Source organism: Poecile atricapillus, chromosome 2 (genome assembly GCF_030490865.1).
Source record: "Poecile atricapillus isolate bPoeAtr1 chromosome 2, bPoeAtr1.hap1, whole genome shotgun sequence".
NCBI classification, from domain to species: Eukaryota; Metazoa; Chordata; class Aves; order Passeriformes; family Paridae; genus Poecile; species Poecile atricapillus.
Window position 1 is genome coordinate 80829520 of NC_081250.1, and position 19308 is coordinate 80848827.

Consider the following 19308-nt stretch of genomic DNA (forward strand, 5'->3'; position numbering starts at 1 on the left):
GAGACATGACTTTAACTTCCAGGTATATTGTAAGTCATGATATTCATTTGTCATTCAAGACTACAGATGAGACAGTCAGCTTCATTTGTGGGAAAACACATTCATGTTAGACATGGGGGAGTGTCTTCCCTTTATGGAGTCTATTCCTGTGTTTATCTGCTGGAATCACAGATAAAATATCTGCCAAGAACAGCTTGTCTTAAAGAGTCATTTGTCTAGAAAACTTATTAAAAACCATTTTAGTCCTAAGTATCTACAACATCTGAATACAACCTGAAGTAATCATACATATACAGATATATATATAAAGGGGAAAAATTAAAAAAAATACCCCTATATACTCACTTGTCATTTTTAATATGTTCATAAAGGCGCTTGAACTGGCGGACTTGGAATGACAGAATTCCCATCAAAACCACCACCATAAGCAGAAAAGGATAAATCCGTCGCTGAACGAGGTTCTGCATTTCAGCAGTAACTCCTACAAAACAAGATACAATCCTTAGACATTCTAATACTGCTGAACTAACTCACATATTTCTGCTTCTCTACTCGTGCTTCCATACTTTTAGTTCTACTGTAACTTCAGTAGAACAGTGAAATAAATTACACATCTGTTTACATCAGAGATCCAACGTGGCAGCTGCTGTTCTTTTTAATCTAAAGCACTACGAGCAAAATGTTTTCCATTAACAGACTGAAAATCCACAGTAGGAAAAAATAGGGCTTATCAGTTCTTTTTGCCTGTTTAACTTCTGTTCATCTGCTGACTTCTACTTGTATCAAAAAGTCAACACAATAAAAGTCAGCATTCAAGTGAGACTGCAGAATAAAATGGGACTTCTTGAACATGTTGTTAATCTCTAACTAGTAAAAGACAAGTCTTGATGAAAAAGCTTATCTATCCTGGTTCTAATCAAATGATTTACCTTAATTATGAGAAGATAGAAAAGTCTGAAAAAACCCTATATATTTAAAATTTACATTTTAATACTATTAAAACCTCAAAAGAAACCCAGGATTTTCACCTGTTCTAAGCTTCATTTAGAATCTGACAAGTCAGAAAAGATGGCCTCAGCTCAGTATAGCTCCTAGAGTGACTAAAATCAAAGGCTGATTGTCCAAAGAAGAAATTAATTAAGCATTCCTTTCCCAAACTACCTAGATACTTAAAATGTACAGAGAAGAAATCAGTGTCTGCCGCTCCTCTTGGTAAGGGGAGGGGCAGACACTGATTTCTTTTCTGTGGTGAACAATGACAAGACCCAAGGAGCAGCCTCAAACTATGTTTGAGAAGGGTTTGTGTTGGATATTAGAAAAAGGTGGATCACCCAGAGGGTGTTTGGGCACTGGCACAGGCTTCCCAGGGAAGTGGTCACAGCACCAAGCCTGACAGGGTTCAAGAAGCATTTGGTCAATACTCCTGAAACATGGTGTGACTCTTGGAAGTCTTTAAACATTTACTTTTGTCAGCATAAGAGAAGTAATTTGATTGTTTTGTTTTGTTTGTTGTGTTGGCTTTTTTTATAAACTAGGGTTTGAAGTTTTATTTCCGCTAACATACTTACACTGCTGTAAACCATGAGATGACAAACAGACGTTCTGAATGCATACATACCCAGTAAAGGTACAACACCAGAAGCTATGATGTACGGCACACACAGGGAAAGTAAGAGGACAGAGATTACGGGTGCTGCCAGTTTACGGATGATGAAGTGTAAGTCAATGTTACGAATCCCATTTGCATATACCTAAAATGGAATAAGTTAGAAGTAGAACAGATCAATCAAGAAAGCCTTGCTTTGTACTTACAGCACTAATTACAAGGTTTTACACAATTCTCCTTATGAAAGGAAATGGGTGTTCCCATGACCACAGCTGAAGGAAAAACTCTCTGCCAACTTACATCATGAGGGTTCCAGGAAATCATTTAAACAATACCCAAGAGACCAATTTAATCTGGAACAGAGTTGTGATTCAGTTGCAGGAATGCAAGAGACCTTCTGAAAGATCATTTAATAGAGCTGTGGACAATGGTTTTGTGGGTGACCTGGGATCATTTTGAGCTGTTAAATTCCTAGAAGAGGATCCTGTATATGCTAATAGAATAAATTATTAGATTTTGTAATGGGCAGAAAATAGGATCCAATTTTGTACTTGGTGGGGCAGACCAGAGCCTCTGTATGTAGAGTCTATGCCTGAAAAAAAAAGGCCTCCACAATTCTTAAGCTTCTGCAGTTACTACCAGAAGCTAATGTCAAAACATAACCAGATTAAGCATGGGAAAAGACCAGTTTTGAATGGCTGTCAGCTGCAGCTAAACAATGGCGTCTGTCCTACAGGCTGGAAGGTTCAGGAGAGTGTGTAAAAGGCCCATGGAGAGCATTCAGAATGGAAGAGGGAGCCATGGTATACATCAAAACATACTCCCAGACTAAGACAATATTTCTGCAGTGTGACAGCTGAAGTGATCTAATAACTGGGACCATGTGCTAGACTTAACCAAAAGAGGCATCTTGTGTACAAAGTTTGAGACATGCACCACAGGCATCACATACAGTGCAGGGCTGAAAAATTACCTTCTGACAAACAATTGAGATACTTCACTGAGATGACAACCATGGAATTTAATGGTTATAACCAAGAAAAAGTACTTCTGACAAAACAATAGGCGACGTGACTCTGAACTGGTCAGAGAAACTGTTCCATGTTGCTTAATAATCAAAGGGGAACAGAAATGCTGTCTTTCATCTTGACTGATCTATGAATGGGGTAATCCCTACAGCCGCAGAGAAAGCATAATTCTGTGGTTTTGAGTTGTGGATGTAAATACTGTCCAATATTCGGACAAGTATTTGGACACATTGACTTCATCTGAAGAAACAATCATGTTTCTTTCTTACTTCATTACAAACCTGATAAAAATGCATGTATGTATACAAAGCATTTTCTTAAATTCAGATTTCTGAGTTTTTGTTTTACTGTTATGTGTACCTTAATGGATTAGACTATACAATTTAAAAGGTTTTTACAAGAATAGTTGAATTTTACTTGATTACTCCATTACTGCAAGAGTAACACTGTTTTCTGACACACAATCAGAAACATAAAAAATGTATTATTCAGATAATTCACATGGACAATTTTTCCCTACCTGTTCAATAACAGTTTTCAGCCACCACTGGGGACCCATCAATGTTATGGCAGCAATTATTTTGGCATGCAGAACTCCAAGAGCCCAGTCCTAATTTTGTAAAAATTTACAGTGTTAGCATTAACATATCTTTAAGAAGTCAGATATCCAAAAGCTTTAAAAGCAATGTGTTAATATTACTTATAAGTGAAAATATAATTACTTTTCCATTTACATGTGACATTGCTTCAAAAAGACAACATCATCTGCACATTCCTGTGAGAAAGAGGATGCTCTCAAGATTAGCTGATATCTGTAAATTTAGCTTCCTGGGACCTGGAAAATCACTACTACTATTAAACCAAAGGGAAATAAAAAAAAACAATCAGACTTAAAGCAATTGACTAACATTCTGGTACAACTAATTTACACAAAAGGAAGTCAATTTCCTTCCTTTACAAAATAATAGAAAAAAGATACAAAGATGTTCACATGCATCAGGAAACAAATTCCTTTCCTTCTTCTGAAGTTTAATTATTCCCCAAACCCTACCTGATGTAAGAAAAGCTTAAAGCAAGGCAATGCTCTTCACAAAAAAAGTCATACTATTCAGAGGAAAATGTATGTTTTAACATAAACTTCAATTAATATGGTATGGAATTTGCCACAATAACTACTGGCTTCTAGTAAACACTTCACATCCTAAGTCCAGCCTTTCTGGATTACAGATATTTCTAAGAGATTTTCAATAAAATCCATCATAAATAGAATGCAAAACATAGGCTCATAAAGTAGAATAAACAGCTGAGAACTGGTAAGACTTGGGACATCACAGGCTAATAAACTTTCTAAAAGCGCTGGGGAAATACATTTTCTTTCATCAATTACTTAAAAAGACAACTTTTGTTAATAAATTCTAAAAAAAATTAAAAATTGTTACAAAAAAGCACCAGTTAAAGTTGATTCATGTTTATTTAAGTATGTAACCTTTGTATAACCCTCTTCTCTTTTGGAAAAAACAGAAATTTGTCTCAATTTTGATAGCTTCTTGTTGATTAAGGATAAGTATCAAATCCCACTTATCCTAAATTTTGAAGAAATTCTGCTACATGAAAATGAAGGTTTTCAGTGTACTTATTTTAAAACTTTTAAAGAACTAATATGCAATAGTAAAAAATTTTTATAAACTCTAGCATTACAAATTCTTTCCACAACTGTTTGGAAAGTATGATCTTCTACCACTGTAATTATATGATGTCCTGATTTTCTGGTCATCTATTCAGCTCAAAAATACACTTGGATTTTAAAGTAATAGAATAACTAAATTAATAGCCAAATTCTTCCTTGCATTATGGCTTTAAACATTTGGATACTGAAAGTAAACAAAAGCTTAGGGCAATTTAGAAAGTCACTGTCACACTTTCTTGTTATTTAGTAATGGCATTCTAGATGTTTTGATTTATGGTCCCCTCAGTTGAGTTTCCTGGAGTTATGACCTCTTTCATAATTCAGCCTAGGTGATGGAAGCATTTGTCGTTTAATCTAATGCATCTTCACTTCGTCTCCCAACTTGCAGGACAGAAATTTGCACTCAGCCTGTGATATTTGACTGAAGAGCAACAAAACACAAATACCTCAGAATTTTGTATAAGTGATTTGACAACTCAGCCCAAAATCAGCATGATCCTAAATCATAAAAAAATTACATTCATAATGTGCCTCATCACTGAATTAAAATCTTACAAGGAAAAAAAACCCCAAAAATTTAATCTCTTGCTGCTTAACTGTATGCAAAAAGCTTTTCAAAACTATTAGAGTATGTACATCTGTGAATAGATAGATACTAACTTCTTACATAACCTTACAATTATGCTACTGGAAAAGTAGCTGATCACTGAAATGCAGCCTTTGAAGTCATCTCACAACACTTCAGCTCTTCACAGTTTAAATTCCTCAGCATATCCTTTTGGTTCAAATTATCCTCACATCCAAACTGGCTTTTCTCTGCCACATACAAACATATTTGTGGAAAATACTCTGAAGCACCAAAATCACATGAAACAAGGCAGCGCATACTCCTTACATCGACAGCAGCAAAAGAATGGGAGCAACTGACCTGCCAAGGATAGAAGAGAGGTGTTTGATCCAAAGGAACTCTCAAAGGTGCGACAATGACCAGTTCAAACAGAAGACCAAGCAAAAGTGGAACCACTCCAGCAAGCAGTATAGCCACTATCAGTGTCTTCATTATCTAAAAAAAACCAAGACATTTAATTAGTATGTTTACCAGAAGATTCTTTTTTAAACACAAAAATATAACTAGAACTACATAAACACACAACCCTGGTGAAAAAACTCCAAAGATACACAGACCTCTATTTCACACATATACACCCCTAGAAATAATTTTTGCTATTGCTCGTTTTGCAATGCAAGTTTTCAAGATTGGGTCCTATTCCATAGGAATAGGAATTCCAGAAAAAAACATGACTGTATCTACTAGTATTCATATAGTTCTAAATCATAACATCATACTGACTGTTATTAATAGGGAATACTATCCAATACATTGATATACTTGAATACATTGCATATGCTCATATGTTGGGAAATTGAAGGATTTTTCCAAAACTGACAATTTTTCTCTGGTGCAAAACAAACCTTAAAAATTCAGTCATTATGGAATATTTGAGTTAAAAATGGAGGACTCAGAACACTGTGCTTGGATCTTTATTTATTCTGAAATTCTCAGTTTAACTGCGTCATACAAAGCTAGCCTGACCTAATTAGCATGATACAGAGAAGGGGCAAAGAGCAAGTAGAAATTATGCTTTAGCTCTGAATTTACTTGAAGAAGGTAAGATCTTAAAATGATGGATAAGGTATTTGGGAAACATGGTAGTTAGGACATGAAGAGCATGTACAGTGTAACAATGCAATAAGTACATTAAAATGTCCAGGACAGGATACCATTTATGCTATAGATGTTTAAAGGAACTGGCAAGAAATCTACTACAGAAATCCTCAAAAACAAAACCAATATAAAAAGGTGGGGTATAAATTTGTTTCGTACTGAGAATCTCAATTCCTCAAAATTTGTATTTTTGAGGAAAATATCTTTTATTTGAACAACGTAAGTTCAACAGCTGATAAAGATCTTTCTGAAAATACACATCAAGCTACTTTGTAGAGACATGGTCATCATCTATCAGCTTTCTAAGGTTTTTCCATTTGAAAATTACATGTAACTAAACAAGTAAATAGTTAAGCTTCCAGGCTTATATAAAAATGTGAATGTCTTTGAGAACACGTAACACATGGGATAAAAATGCAGTATGTTCACTTTTAAAGGAAAATAGAAAAATAGATACATATATATATTTAAACATATATACACACAAGCATATTTATATTGATTGCCTTCAAAAACAGTCTATGCAATGGGAATGTAAGCTGCAAAAGCTTCAAAATGGTCTGAAAAGCAAAATGTAATATACAGGACAGAGTAAAGCCTGCAAGCAAAAAATGAAACAAGTTCCATTAGCTAATTCTCTGATAATTCAGTAGAACATTTTCTCAAGACTCACCATGAGAGACCATTCTTTGACCTTCTGGAAAATGACTCGACGACCCTGTGGCATCCAGGCAACCAGCACCGTCACTGCTCGGATAGTCAGCCAACAGACATAAAGACCACAGGCAGCTGTGTACAGTTCATGGATTTTGGCAGTCCCCGTCCAAAATGACATTAACCACCGGCCAGCGAACACTGAAAACACAAGCACTATTAAATACAGTAATGCTTCTGGACATATTAGGGACGGATGCCTATTAAAAAAATACTTATCAAATTTATCTGAAATATCCCTGCGTAAATATTATTCAACATGAAACAGTTATTTTGGTACTATACCTGTAACACATAAATGTGTGAAGCACTATGCAAACACCTTCAGAAATGATGCCAAATAAACACATAGAAATCCTTCTCCACCTAAATTTTCATTATGGCAGCAATGGGACCTGAGCTACAGCAAAACAAAGCACTGAACTGTTCACAGCCTAAACACTGGATCTCCAGAACTGCAATCATACATTAGTGTGTAAGCTTGAACTTAAATTATATGAACTAACTTTGGGTTGTTTCACTGCCTCATATAATTTTATAATACTTACTGATGAGGCTTCTGAAATTCTCTGACAAAAACGGGAGACTGATTTGCTACAGTTAACTTTTTAGTAGTGTTTTCATTTCCCTAGTATTAGAGTGGAATTATTTTATGTCCTACAACTAAAACAATCACAGAATTTATAACTTTGATCTCATCACATTAATGACTTTAATATCTATCTTGGGTTGCAATGCAAGATGTAGCCAAAAGTATGTATTCTATTAGCAGCTGTTAAAACCAGGTAGAGCAGTGTTCTTTATCTCTTCCCTCCAGGGGGATAGCCTGTTAATGGGCCATTGAGTCTCACTGCTCGACTGATAAAATTACATCATCCCATTGCAAGATGCTCCACCCAAGGGGAGGAGCCAAGCCTTCCTACCTGAATATAATCTGAGATTTAGAACACCACAAGCAGCCTTTCTCCACTTCCTTCCGGAGGAAAGAGTGGACCCATCTACATTGCTGGATCTTCAGAGGAAGACGACAACCTTCTACGGGATCACTGCTTTAATAGAACCATATCTGTCACTCCAGGAGGACTGCAGATCCCATTTAATTGGACTGCTACCAACACCCAGATCAACAGGGTGTGTCAGGTTGTATTCTCTGTCAGTAGTTTTTTATTGTTTGTTTGTTTGTTTTGGTTTTTTTGTATTACTGCATTTTTATTTTAATTTCCTTAGTAAAGAACTGTTATTCCTATTCCCATATCTTTGCATGAGAGCATCTTGATTTCAAGTTTATAATAATTTGGGGGGGGTGGTCTACATTTTTTCCATTTCAAGGGAGGTTTCTGCCTTCCTTAGCAGACACCTGTCTTTTCAAACCAAGACTGTATCATTAATAGAAGAAGGTATAAATTACATGGCATTACAGCAGGCAGGTTATGAAATTTATGCTGGTTAACATTCATTCTAAATTATTTTAAAAATGTTTAAAAAGTGTTTTTGAAGTACTTATTCAGACATTTTAAAGTGATATACGTGCCACTTCACAAAATCTCCTAGTGATGTGTCAAGATCACAGAATCACTGAATATCTCAAGTTGGAAGGAACCCATAAGGATCATCGAGTCCAACTCCCTGCTCCTCACAGTACTCAATAATGACACCTTCAGAATAATTAATTAAAGAAAATACTGCAGAAGACCTGGAAACTAACTACTTATTTTTCTTCTCAAAACAGTAAAATAGGTGCTAGAGTTTCTCTTTTTCATTCAATACTACTGAGATTGTCTCAGCAGCTGAAGCACTTGGGAAAATTATTCTACAGCAAAAAGGGAATGGCAATCTCTTTCATTTCGACTTTCAGATTATTGCAATTTGATAACAAATAATTAAAAATGAGACTAGTTTCCATGTTTTTGCCTTTTGACTTCAAACAATGATTTCAAAACATCTTCCATGGGTGGGCATAGCAACATACTGAGTTGTTTTTAATGACAGTTAACCATAATAGACTTACCTGGTAAGGTAAGGCAGATAAGACTAGCAATCAGTAATGTTATGCACATGAAAACAATCAAAAGAAATATCTGAAAAAGGGAAAAAAAAAGAAGTCAATAAGAAAGTTATTTAGCCAAACCCCAAGAAACCCCAGTATAAAAAATACATCATCCTAGAAAGGCAGCTAAACTAGGATGTTCAATTATTAACTGATGTTTCACTGTATAAATAAATCAGCAAAAAGAAACTTAACCACAGTACATGCAGAACACCTGCAGTGCTGTGTATTTCAAAGACTTTCTATCAACTGTTCCAATGATAAAAAGTAACACTTGAATCCAGAATGACTGAAGTTCTTTGTTGTCTCACAAAAAAAAAAAATCATCCCTTAATTTCTGCACTGAGCAGAATGACTTTCAAATAATCCTAAAAGGTTTCTAGCTCTGTATGCCATATGAGCAAGGAGTGGTTTTATACGGAAAACCTTGCTGACAAAGTTCTTCCAGATGTACTCAGGTTTCTGTGACCAGAAGCTGACAGTGAAGCTGGTTGCTCCTCAGTCAGGTTTCCATCTTACCAGAGAATTACCATGTACTTGACATCTTTAAATATTTCTCAAGCACCGGGCCCTATGAAGCTCTGCTTCACTCATCCTCAAAGCCACACAACAAGCAAGCTTGCTATGGGAAAGCCAACACCTTATCCCAATAGACTACTGTCATGGAGTGACTTTACCTTTTAAGGTGGTTTTGAGAGCTAAGGAAGTTAAAGTTGCTGGAAAGTGATGAGAGTCTTTTCTCCTAACCAATTATTGGTCATTAGTGGGAATTGACAGCAGTGTTGACCATTAAAAAGTGAGATCAACTTGTGAACCCTACCTTAAAATGTAAAGTCAAGGCACTTTTAGCCTCTTTGTTTCCTGGCTGTGAAAGGTAACGGACCTCCGGCTAGCCTCCTGTTCTCTGCCCGGCCATGCGGCCAGGCGGGGGCAGGGCTGAGCCTGCCGCCTCTCCCGGCCAGGAGATAGGGGCCTGTGGGGGGCTTGTCCCGAGCTCTGGCCGGGCCGGGCCAGTTCCTGGCTCAGCTGCAGTAACAGAGTTCACCGAAGACTGCCGAGTAAAGAAGGAAAAAAAAAACTCTGGACCTGCAGCGGGCCGAAACAGCGACTACACTCTCCAGAGCAGCCATGAGGAATTTTCTATCGCAGACGGCTCCAGCTCCTGCACCGGCAGAAGTCCCAAAACCATCTACAAAGCCTGAGCAAGATTTTAAACTTGTCATTACCCAGATGAGACTTGCAGATTAATCCTTTTATCCAGAGAGAAGAAAAGAGAGTGACCAGCATGTAAAGAGACTTTATAGACTGTCAGAAACAGTAAGGAAAAAGAGAATAAGGAGATGCTTAACAGCTGAAATATCTTTCTGTTAAAGCTATAGAGATGGACAATAGTAGTTTAAAAAAACTCCTTTAATTCATGACAGTATGAGGAGGAACAGAGTGTTCAAAGTGTAAATTTTGAGTAAAAAGTAGAATAATTGTGATATAGTGAAGTGCTGGAAGATTTGAAGCCTTGAGAGGCAATGAGAAAACTGTTTTCTAGTAGAACTCACAGAGACAAATGAAGAAGACTTTTGCCTTTAAATAACTGATCCTTAAAATGACATCCCTAAACTCATGGCCCATTGTCCTGGGTTGATTATGATATTAAACTGTATCCCCATTCGTCCACCTAACCCAGAGACAGGTTTTATATTCTTAAAATTCCATCTGAGACTAAAAGTGAGTGGAAAAGAAGCACCGAGTCTGTTATCAGAGACTCTACTTGCTCCCCCCGCATTGGGAGTTTTGACTACAGCACAGACAGACAACAAGACACAGATCACCTTGGCTTTCCAACTAGCCGGAACAGAGAGGTCTTCCTGGACTGTTTTCTTTCCCTTTTTCTGAAACAAATCGAACCTGCTTTGGACTGGGGACTCGGGGAGCACCGGGAGCTTGCACCCGTGGACTACCGGGAGCCCAGCCTGGGCAGTGGCATTTTCCAGCGCCAGAGGGACTGGTAACAGAGCGAACACCCACAGGAAAGAGACCCTCTGAGGTTTGTCATCTTTTCTGAAGGGCGAGAGGCTTTGTAACTTGATATCATTCATTTTTGTGCTGGGTGGTGCTGTGCCTGTGGAATAAACAGGTTTTTTCCACTTCTCTCAGAGAAATCTCTTCCCGAACCGGTTGGGGGGTGGGGGAAAAGGGCCACGTGGGTTTGCTTCCCGGGGGGAGCCCCACTGGAAGTTTTCTCCTAAATTTGCCCTAAACCAGGACACCCATACACACCTCAGAGTGATGTGAAATGAGAGGAGTGAGCTCTGATACCAGCATTTCTGAGCAGCTGACATCAGAGAAATAGAAAACTATAACAAAAATAGTTTTCTTGTGAGAAACTCTATAGATTAGCAGAAAGAGACTTCTGTTTCTCTACAAAAATTGATGAAAAGACTCTAGCAAGAATTGGGACTGTTTTTAAACAACAAAGTTCCAAAGTTTTTGTCTCTGTTGTCATGTGAACAAGAGAATAGTGAATAGTAGGAAATAAAAAAAAAGTTTTCTGGAAGTTTATTCTGGTGTTCTTATTATTATAGTTTGTTAATAAACTTTCTTTATTCTTTTTAAGTTTTAAGCCTGTTTTGCTCTTGTTCTAATCCATATCTCACAGCAAGAAATAAGTAATTTTTTTTTAGTTACTGGTTTAAAACCATGACAACAACCAAGAGAAAGTTAAATCTGGAGCACACACTTTCCTTGACATTTGGGTATAAAGGAACCTTCAGAAGCAATACCATAGTGACCTAATGTTAGCCGTGACTTCCATTCTTCAGCTATGCCTGAAACCACAGTAAGTGAGCTGTGGTGAAGTTTATATTTAACTCAGAGTTCTGCTAACAACAAAATAATTACCTAGTTTAAGATGTATATTATTCTAGAAATATAAGTATTTGCCAATAAAATTTCCTTTCTAATTTTAGGGATTTAGAACTTTCAAGTATTATATAATGCCTTTCTATGTTTAACACAGAAGCAACCGAAGTTGTTTATTTCCTTAATAAAGCAAAATAGTTTAAAATACACTTCAGCTACAACTAGTATGCCCCCTTGAAAGCCATGCCTTGTTAGAGGCACACCTGAACAACCGGTTGAGAGGGGCTTATTGTCTCCATTACTTACAGTGAAGAAAACAAGACATCAACTGACACATAATACTCAACATACATGGAGTCTGTAAATAAAATTGTAATTGAAGGTCTTAAATTACAGGCTGAAAAAAACCTTATGTGAGCATAACTGCAATGTTGAGCATAACTTTTAGAAAGCTGTAAACCATATAAAACAGTACCCACCAGGTGACTTCGGATAAAATGGGCTGTCGCCCTGAGAATTAAACCTTATCTTGTTTTCATAGTTTCTAGTCACTTTCCCAGGAAAGTAACTATAAACATAGATGTTTATACATTCCATTAAAGAAATGTCTTTTGATGGACATTTCTCACAACTAGTGTGGTTGGGAAGGTGGTAACCTAACTATCCAATCCCTGGTCATTGTCGAGAATCTATGAATACTGAAACCACAGAATAAGTCACTCTCTTTTTTCTATCACACACTGAGCTGTGTCTGTGTGAATCATTTTGTGTCCAACAGCGACAATGGGCCAAATCTTTCTTAGGGAAAAAAAAAAAAAATCTCAAATGCCTTTTTCTTTCATCTTGATGTGTTAGGTATACATACCCTGAGTGGGAATTTTAAAGGCCTATGATAAGGCTGGAAACCTACAGGTCCTCCTTGTTGAAGTATGGCTTGATGGGCTGCATGGAGACCCTCTCCCACAACTGGAATGGCATTATTATTGCGAGCATGCTGGTTGTTATGTTGCTGATTTGCATTGTTTTCATTCTCTTCCTGATCACCAAGTAGGTAAGAATGAAGATCCCTGTAACAATCAAAATTTCAGTTTTGTTCTGTTTGATATGAATGAGAACTTCCATATATTCCACAGAAATATAGGCCTACTCAGAATCCATACAGGTTGTACAAATCTAACACAGGAGTACTGCCAGAATTTTACTGAAGTAAAATAAGCCTTTTTTGGTAATATATTCAATGTCATCATAATCACAGTTTAGAAGAAAAATGCTGGTGTGGATGCAGTTGGAATACAATTACATGGAAAGATCACTTATCTGTCTGACTGCTTTAAAAACACCACCTGCTAATTAAAGGTGTTGTGCACATGAAAGGAAAACTGCATGGATATTTCAGTTCACGTAAGCACACAGCTCCACCAACACCTTTTATGTTACTGTCACTAAGCTCTATAGAAAACAACAGCCTTCAAACCTACATCATACAAGGACAATGCTGCATTGCTATGGACATGTTGTCAGAAGTACAGAGGCAGGCAGAGTTTTTCAAGAAGATTCTAAATTGCTCAAAACCTGTTGACAACTCTTTAAGAATATCAATCCTAGAAAAAAAAAAAAATCAATCTACTTTAAAATTATTCTGTTGATGTTTTCCACATATACAAATTAGCAAAATTTGAGTCTGATTAAAAATGAACATTTAGGACTTCATTTTCCTCAGCTTTAGCAGCATAATATTTGTGCAGATATTCTATTAGCAATGACATCTACCCAATAGCTTGCTTTTTGAGAACAACAGAGCAAAAGATTTTCATCTGTGCTAAACTAAAATTGCTGAAGAGGTAATTTGCAAAACAGCTGCAACACTGGAGTAAGAAAAGCCATTTCTATCATCATCTCCAAAACTCTTACTATACTATACTTAAACGCATTCAAAACTTGGAAAATAATTAAAAACTTCTTCAAAATGCAAACTAAGAGAAGAGGGGGTAAGGAAAGTTGCTTTATGAGAAACATAAATATTATCCAAATAAACAAATAATTTTGGATTAGATTGAAGTCTTTCAATCACTCAGTTTTTTAGATATAACTTGGCAAAGAATAATTCTTGATTCTAAGAGTGCAACATGGTGGGAGAATGCCAATATAGGTTGAAATTGAACTGAAAACCGTACAGAAACAAAATCAACCTTACTTTTTTCTTGACTAATTTGGCAAACAACAGATGAACTAAAATATAATTTCAAGTGCTCGAACTCTGCCTGGCGGTACAATAATTTACGTTATTTGAAAAAGATTTGGTTTTATCCTTTTCTAAAGTCTGAACATTTAACTTTAAAATTCCCAATTTAAAGTTGCTTACTTCTTCAGCTCAATGTTTTAAATAATTTTTCTTTTTTTTTTTCCTTCTTATAGACCAAGAAATGCAAAAAGTGAATATGAATTTTATTTAGATGATTCATGGAAACACACTGCTGACATTTATCTCTTTATTTTCATATAATAGGGAGTTAAGAAGATGTTAGTCATACTTTTACCGATCTCCTTCACTAAGCAAATGCTCTAATAGTGTACCAGAAGAATTACTTGTCAAAGGCTAGTCCACAAGTAGGTACATTTACTACTTAGAAGCAAGCAATCATTATAGAAGTTTTCACCATGTATTAATCTGTAGAGGAGCTATTAAACCTGTTTGTTTGCCTAACTTTCTGGAAAGCTGCCTTCATGTTTAAAGACCAAACTGGGCACAGTGGTTGCAGCTGATTATGGATTTCTGTACTTACAGCAAGTATCCAGCAGTAACAGTCCACGCTCGTACAAGACCTTTCAACCACTGTCTTGTATGTCCTTGCTCTAGCAAAGCTGGAAGCACCACCTGAAGTAAAAGCAGCTCTAGGGAAAGTTCACTTACTGGAGCGTCACTGGAAACAATGGGAAGAGCAGGATATCAAATGTAAGGAACATTCTAAAAGAAATCTTTTACACTGAATCCTATTAATGCCACCACAATACAAAAATACAATGGATGCCAAAAAAGAAAATTCTGAGTTTTTTGGTCAAGTTTTTCCCTATATAACACCCTGAGCAAGAGGGTTAGGCACTTTGGCATATAAGAAATTTAGGAAAAAAATACATTGAGAAAGATTGTATCTAAGAATACAGTTTTCTTCTCTATTTGCATCTATCATTAGTTTGAATTATTATTCAGAAATAGAGAAAAACTGCTGTCATTCAAAAAAAAATGTAGTTACAGATATTCTTTTACTCCTGAAGCAATGACAGTCAGGAATGAGTGTGTTAAAAAAGCAAACACAAAAGGAACTTCACTATTTTAAAGTTGAAATGGGAAGTGTTTTGAATGTGTAAAGCCCTGTACAGTTATCTTTATGGAAGGAATACAAAATGCTTTCTTTTTCAAGTAGCTTTTCATTTGTCACACTGTATGATGTAGCCATGTCCTTTACCCTTTACTTCTCTTAGAACTATGAAGATTAGATTAATTGAAAACAAAATAACATAACAAAAAGTGTCACTTTAATGCTCATGGAGTGCAAATACACTTCTTCCATTTATAGAAACACTTAAAAACCCTGATATTTTTAAAAATAAAAGCTCACCTGTAGAGCATAACATTATATGGAAGAAAGTTAGGCAGGAGATACTTAATAATGCGTATAGGAAGCCAGAGCATGAGCAGTACAATTGATCCAAAGACAATCTGCAATAGGAAAGTAAACAAGTTAGTCCAAATAGCAGAAACAACCAAATCTATTTTCACACCCATCTCTGACATGTTTCTGGGTGTGGTGGGCTAGCCCTGGCAAACAGCTGAATACCTACCCAGCTGCTGGCTCAATCCCCTCTCCAGCTGAAGGGGAATGCAAAACAGAAGTCAGGCAAGACTGAGATAATAGCAATTTAATAGCAAAAGCGTCAAGCATGCAATCAAAACATTAAGAAGAATTCTACTTCCCATCAGCAGACAGATAATCAGGAATTTCTTGGTGAGTCAGGAAGACGAACACCATAACCATGAACATCCCCCCCAACCTCCTTTCGCACAGCTTTTACTGCTGAGCATGATGTCATATTCCTTTGGTCAGTTTGGGTCAGCTGTTCCAGGGATACCCCCCTCCCAGGTTGCAGCTTATTCACTGGAGGTGAGGGAGCAGAGCAGAGCAGCAAAGAAAATGCCTGGATGCTGTGCAAGCACTGTCCAGCCATAGCCAACAGGCCTGTTGGTAACACTGTTTCAGCTGCCAATTCAGGTGCAGAAAGACATTTGCCAGTAGGAAGAAAATCCATTCCATCCCAGACCGACCCATACACTACGATCCTTCACCAAATAGGACTGCAGCTGAATAAGCACCAGAATAACCTTCCTGACAACTAGAGCAATGTCAGAGTGTTCTTTCTTTCCCCAACACCAGGATTACTTATTTTGTATTCCTCTCTTTTCTAGGTGGCTGACTTTTTAAGCAACTTGCTGAAGCGTGAAAAGACCTTTCAGTTCCTATTTCCTCACATGTCAAATTGATTGAAAGACCAAAATTCAGTAGGAACATCAAATGCCTGAAGACAATGCACTTTTATGAATCCCGTTTCCTTAAGGAACCAGATGAAAAATTAAGTACATTTTAAACACATTCTTACATTTCATATAAATGCACCACTAGAGAGTAAAAACGTGAAAAAAATTGTGTTTAACTATGTCAAAAAGAAAAACTGAATCCCATTTTCCTGAAAATTAATACTTTATGTTATACACAAGACATTTCTTTAAATATATAGAAATAAATAGAGCTCCAAAGGTGTGATTTATTCTTCAAAATGGTAAATTATTACCATTCTGGATCCCATATTCTAGCATGAGGCTAGTGAAAGTTCTGAATTCACTGAGCAAATCAAAAGTTCAAGTAACTGCCCATTCCAACACAGTGTGACGATGTGAGACCAAGAGCAACCAGTAGATTTTTGCTTGTATTTGGGCCACCTGATGTACCACGAAATTTCAGGCAGGTGAAGAATTACAATTATCCAAGGATAAAATGCTCAGAAAGGTGGAAAGGTCAACTCCACTCAGATACTGAAGGGCTCCCTAACAGAACCAGGATCTCTCTTGAGCTTTCACTGCTCAAAGCACTTCAGATGTAACAATAAAGTACATCAAAGAATGTTTTGGGTGCATCAGTTTATACAGTCCATGTGTGACGCTTGACTGCCTGCTCAGCAAGCCTCAGACAAACAAGTAAAGGGAAAAAAATCTCTCCTTGTTTTCAGTATCTTACAACGATAATCTAGAAACAGACACCACTGGCTAGAGCAGCAGAATCTAATCCTAAATTTAGCTAAAAAGTTATTCTTCCCTGCTGAACTATTTTGGCTGCACTGGACACACAATGTTTACTGCAATATTTGAGAGCATCATGAAAATTATGTGATTTACAATATCCATAATAATAAACACTTGTTTTCCAAGTACATAAACATTTTCTGTGACTTTGCATAAGATACTTGGTTTAGAAGAGATCTCTGAACTCCAACCAACTCTCCCCAAACTCCTATTCTGAGCAGATCCAGATACAACGGGCTGCTCAGAAACTTAGTTGAGTTTGAGTATCAAAAGATGCGGATTCTGTTGGCAACCTGTTCCAGTACCAGTTCAGTTCCATGGCGAAAATGTTTAAGTACACAGTACTGTGTATGGAAGACAGCATATGTAGCTTTCTTTCCAAATAAGGAAATCTTTCTGGTAAGTCCTTACCACTGATAAGATGAACCTCCTGAGATGTCTATAGATGGGCAAGTGAATCATTTCCTGCACAGGATTGAAGTCTGGATCATTCAAATTCCTGAGAAACCATAAGACACCAGGTCTCAATACCTAAGGTAGGAAATAAAAAACAATGTATGAAGAATATTTATTTGTATTGTTTTGGAAAACACTGCTGCAGAAAATAAATTTTAATGTAATAGGGGAATTAGTTGAACAAGATTCACCAAAATCGCACCAAAATAGAACAAAGAAAGTATTATCACAGAGAAGAAGAGAACCAATAACCAAATACGAGATTAACTTTCAAGTACTGACTGTTCTTAAACAACTAAAACATATTTGAATTTGAAGGCAACACTCAGATTTAACAGCTATTTGTAAACTAAAAATCTCTAAGTAAAATATACTTAAAATCATGATTTTTCCACTGTAGTAAGTACTAGCATGGCGGCCCTTTTTACATGAAACTGAATCCAACATACACAAAAAGAATGTTAGCAGCAATACCCACACATGAAAGATTTAACAGTTCTGTATGTAAGCCTCAAACTGCATTACGTAACAATCTTGTTTTTACAGACTCACCTCTCTGAGCAAAAGGATGAAGGATGCAAAATAGAAGACGTAAACCATTCCAACCAACCAGTGCAGAAACATTGTGGTGCCTGGGGCAGACTGAAAGCTCAATTCTCTGTCTTTCAGAGTGGCATCAAACATCTCCTAGAAGGTAAGTAGTAAACAAATATGAATAAAGTTTGGCAAACATCCGCAACTACTCATTTTGTTTACCCTAGTTCTTATAAACTATTAAGCAAAATTTAAATGTTTGCTTTAACACATAAATACACCATTTAATTAGAGAAAAAAGGAATTACTTTATGATAAGAACAGCAAATAAAGATCAATTTATTTCTTCTGACAGGAAGAAGAGATACGTCAACTCAATCAATCACTAATGGACTGTACATAAGTTATAAATCAATTCAAAGAAAGTGGCACTATGATGGAAGCAAATAATTCCTAAGTAAAATTCTATTTCTACTAAGGCTGGAAAAATTAATTTATAAATATTTATATTAATAAATTTATCAATCAGTATTTTTCAGGACAGAAAAACAGTCTTCAATTCCAAGCAAATACAGCAAGGATCTTTTCCAAAACAGAAAGAGACTGGACAACTTAAAATACAAAGTCATTACCATTTCACGCAAGATGGCTATGTAAAGAGGTTTATTCAGCGCACAAGTTTGCCTGTAAGTAAACTCATTATCACAGTGGTCTTGTAACTGCACTAAAAAGGATTAGGATCTTGTTATTGTAGTAACAACATGTTAATTTGTATTTAGTAACATACAAACCCCCAAAATTAGCATGAGGCAGTCAGTACCTAAAAAACCCATTCCCTCTGGAAATGCTGTTTATGAAAACAGAAGAGTACCCTCAAACTTGTATTAACAATCCTTTTCTCATCAGAACTTTTTTTTTTCTTCAAATAAAAACACTGTTACAAAAGATTTCATTGTATTTTTTTCTGTTCTTACCAAGGAGCATATATCCAACCACCAGCCACAAATGAGAGGAAACACACCAATTTCAACCACGACTAACAAGGAAACCTTTAGGAAAAGAGAGAAAGTAACATCTCACTAGTTTAACAAAAATTGCCAAGAAAATAATGTCAGATTAAATTTAGAGGGTTTTATTTCCTCCTATACAAAAAATCAGGATTACCTTGACAACAATATAGCAAACTCCTAGTAAACGACGTGAACGCTGGAATTTAACAAGTGCTGCCAAACCCTGAATAGCTTTGTCAAGAAAATAACACTGGGAAAGACTTTGTAACAGTCTAATTAATATCAAACACT

At 36.4% G+C, this 19308-nt stretch overlaps 1 protein-coding gene across 4 annotated transcripts in view; it reads right to left on the reverse strand.

Moving 5' to 3' along the window:
- Positions 1 to 19308, reverse strand: part of MARCHF6 (membrane associated ring-CH-type finger 6) — a 47613-nt gene that overhangs the window by 3306 nt on the left and 24999 nt on the right. For all 4 annotated transcript variants that reach the window (XM_058831653.1, XM_058831652.1, XM_058831654.1 and 1 more), the window contains exons 13-25: positions 19172 to 19240; positions 18982 to 19056; positions 18026 to 18160; positions 17429 to 17548; positions 15282 to 15382; positions 14448 to 14585; positions 12530 to 12731; positions 8770 to 8839; positions 6721 to 6902; positions 5250 to 5384; positions 3155 to 3244; positions 1619 to 1751; positions 346 to 481 (exon numbers count right to left, since the gene is read on the reverse strand). In XM_058831653.1, the coding sequence (XP_058687636.1) occupies positions 346 to 481; positions 1619 to 1751; positions 3155 to 3244; positions 5250 to 5384; positions 6721 to 6902; positions 8770 to 8839; positions 12530 to 12731; positions 14448 to 14585; positions 15282 to 15382; positions 17429 to 17548; positions 18026 to 18160; positions 18982 to 19056; positions 19172 to 19240 (1586 nt within the window). The remainder of the gene's footprint in view (positions 1 to 345; positions 482 to 1618; positions 1752 to 3154; positions 3245 to 5249; positions 5385 to 6720; positions 6903 to 8769; positions 8840 to 12529; positions 12732 to 14447; positions 14586 to 15281; positions 15383 to 17428; positions 17549 to 18025; positions 18161 to 18981; positions 19057 to 19171; positions 19241 to 19308) is intronic.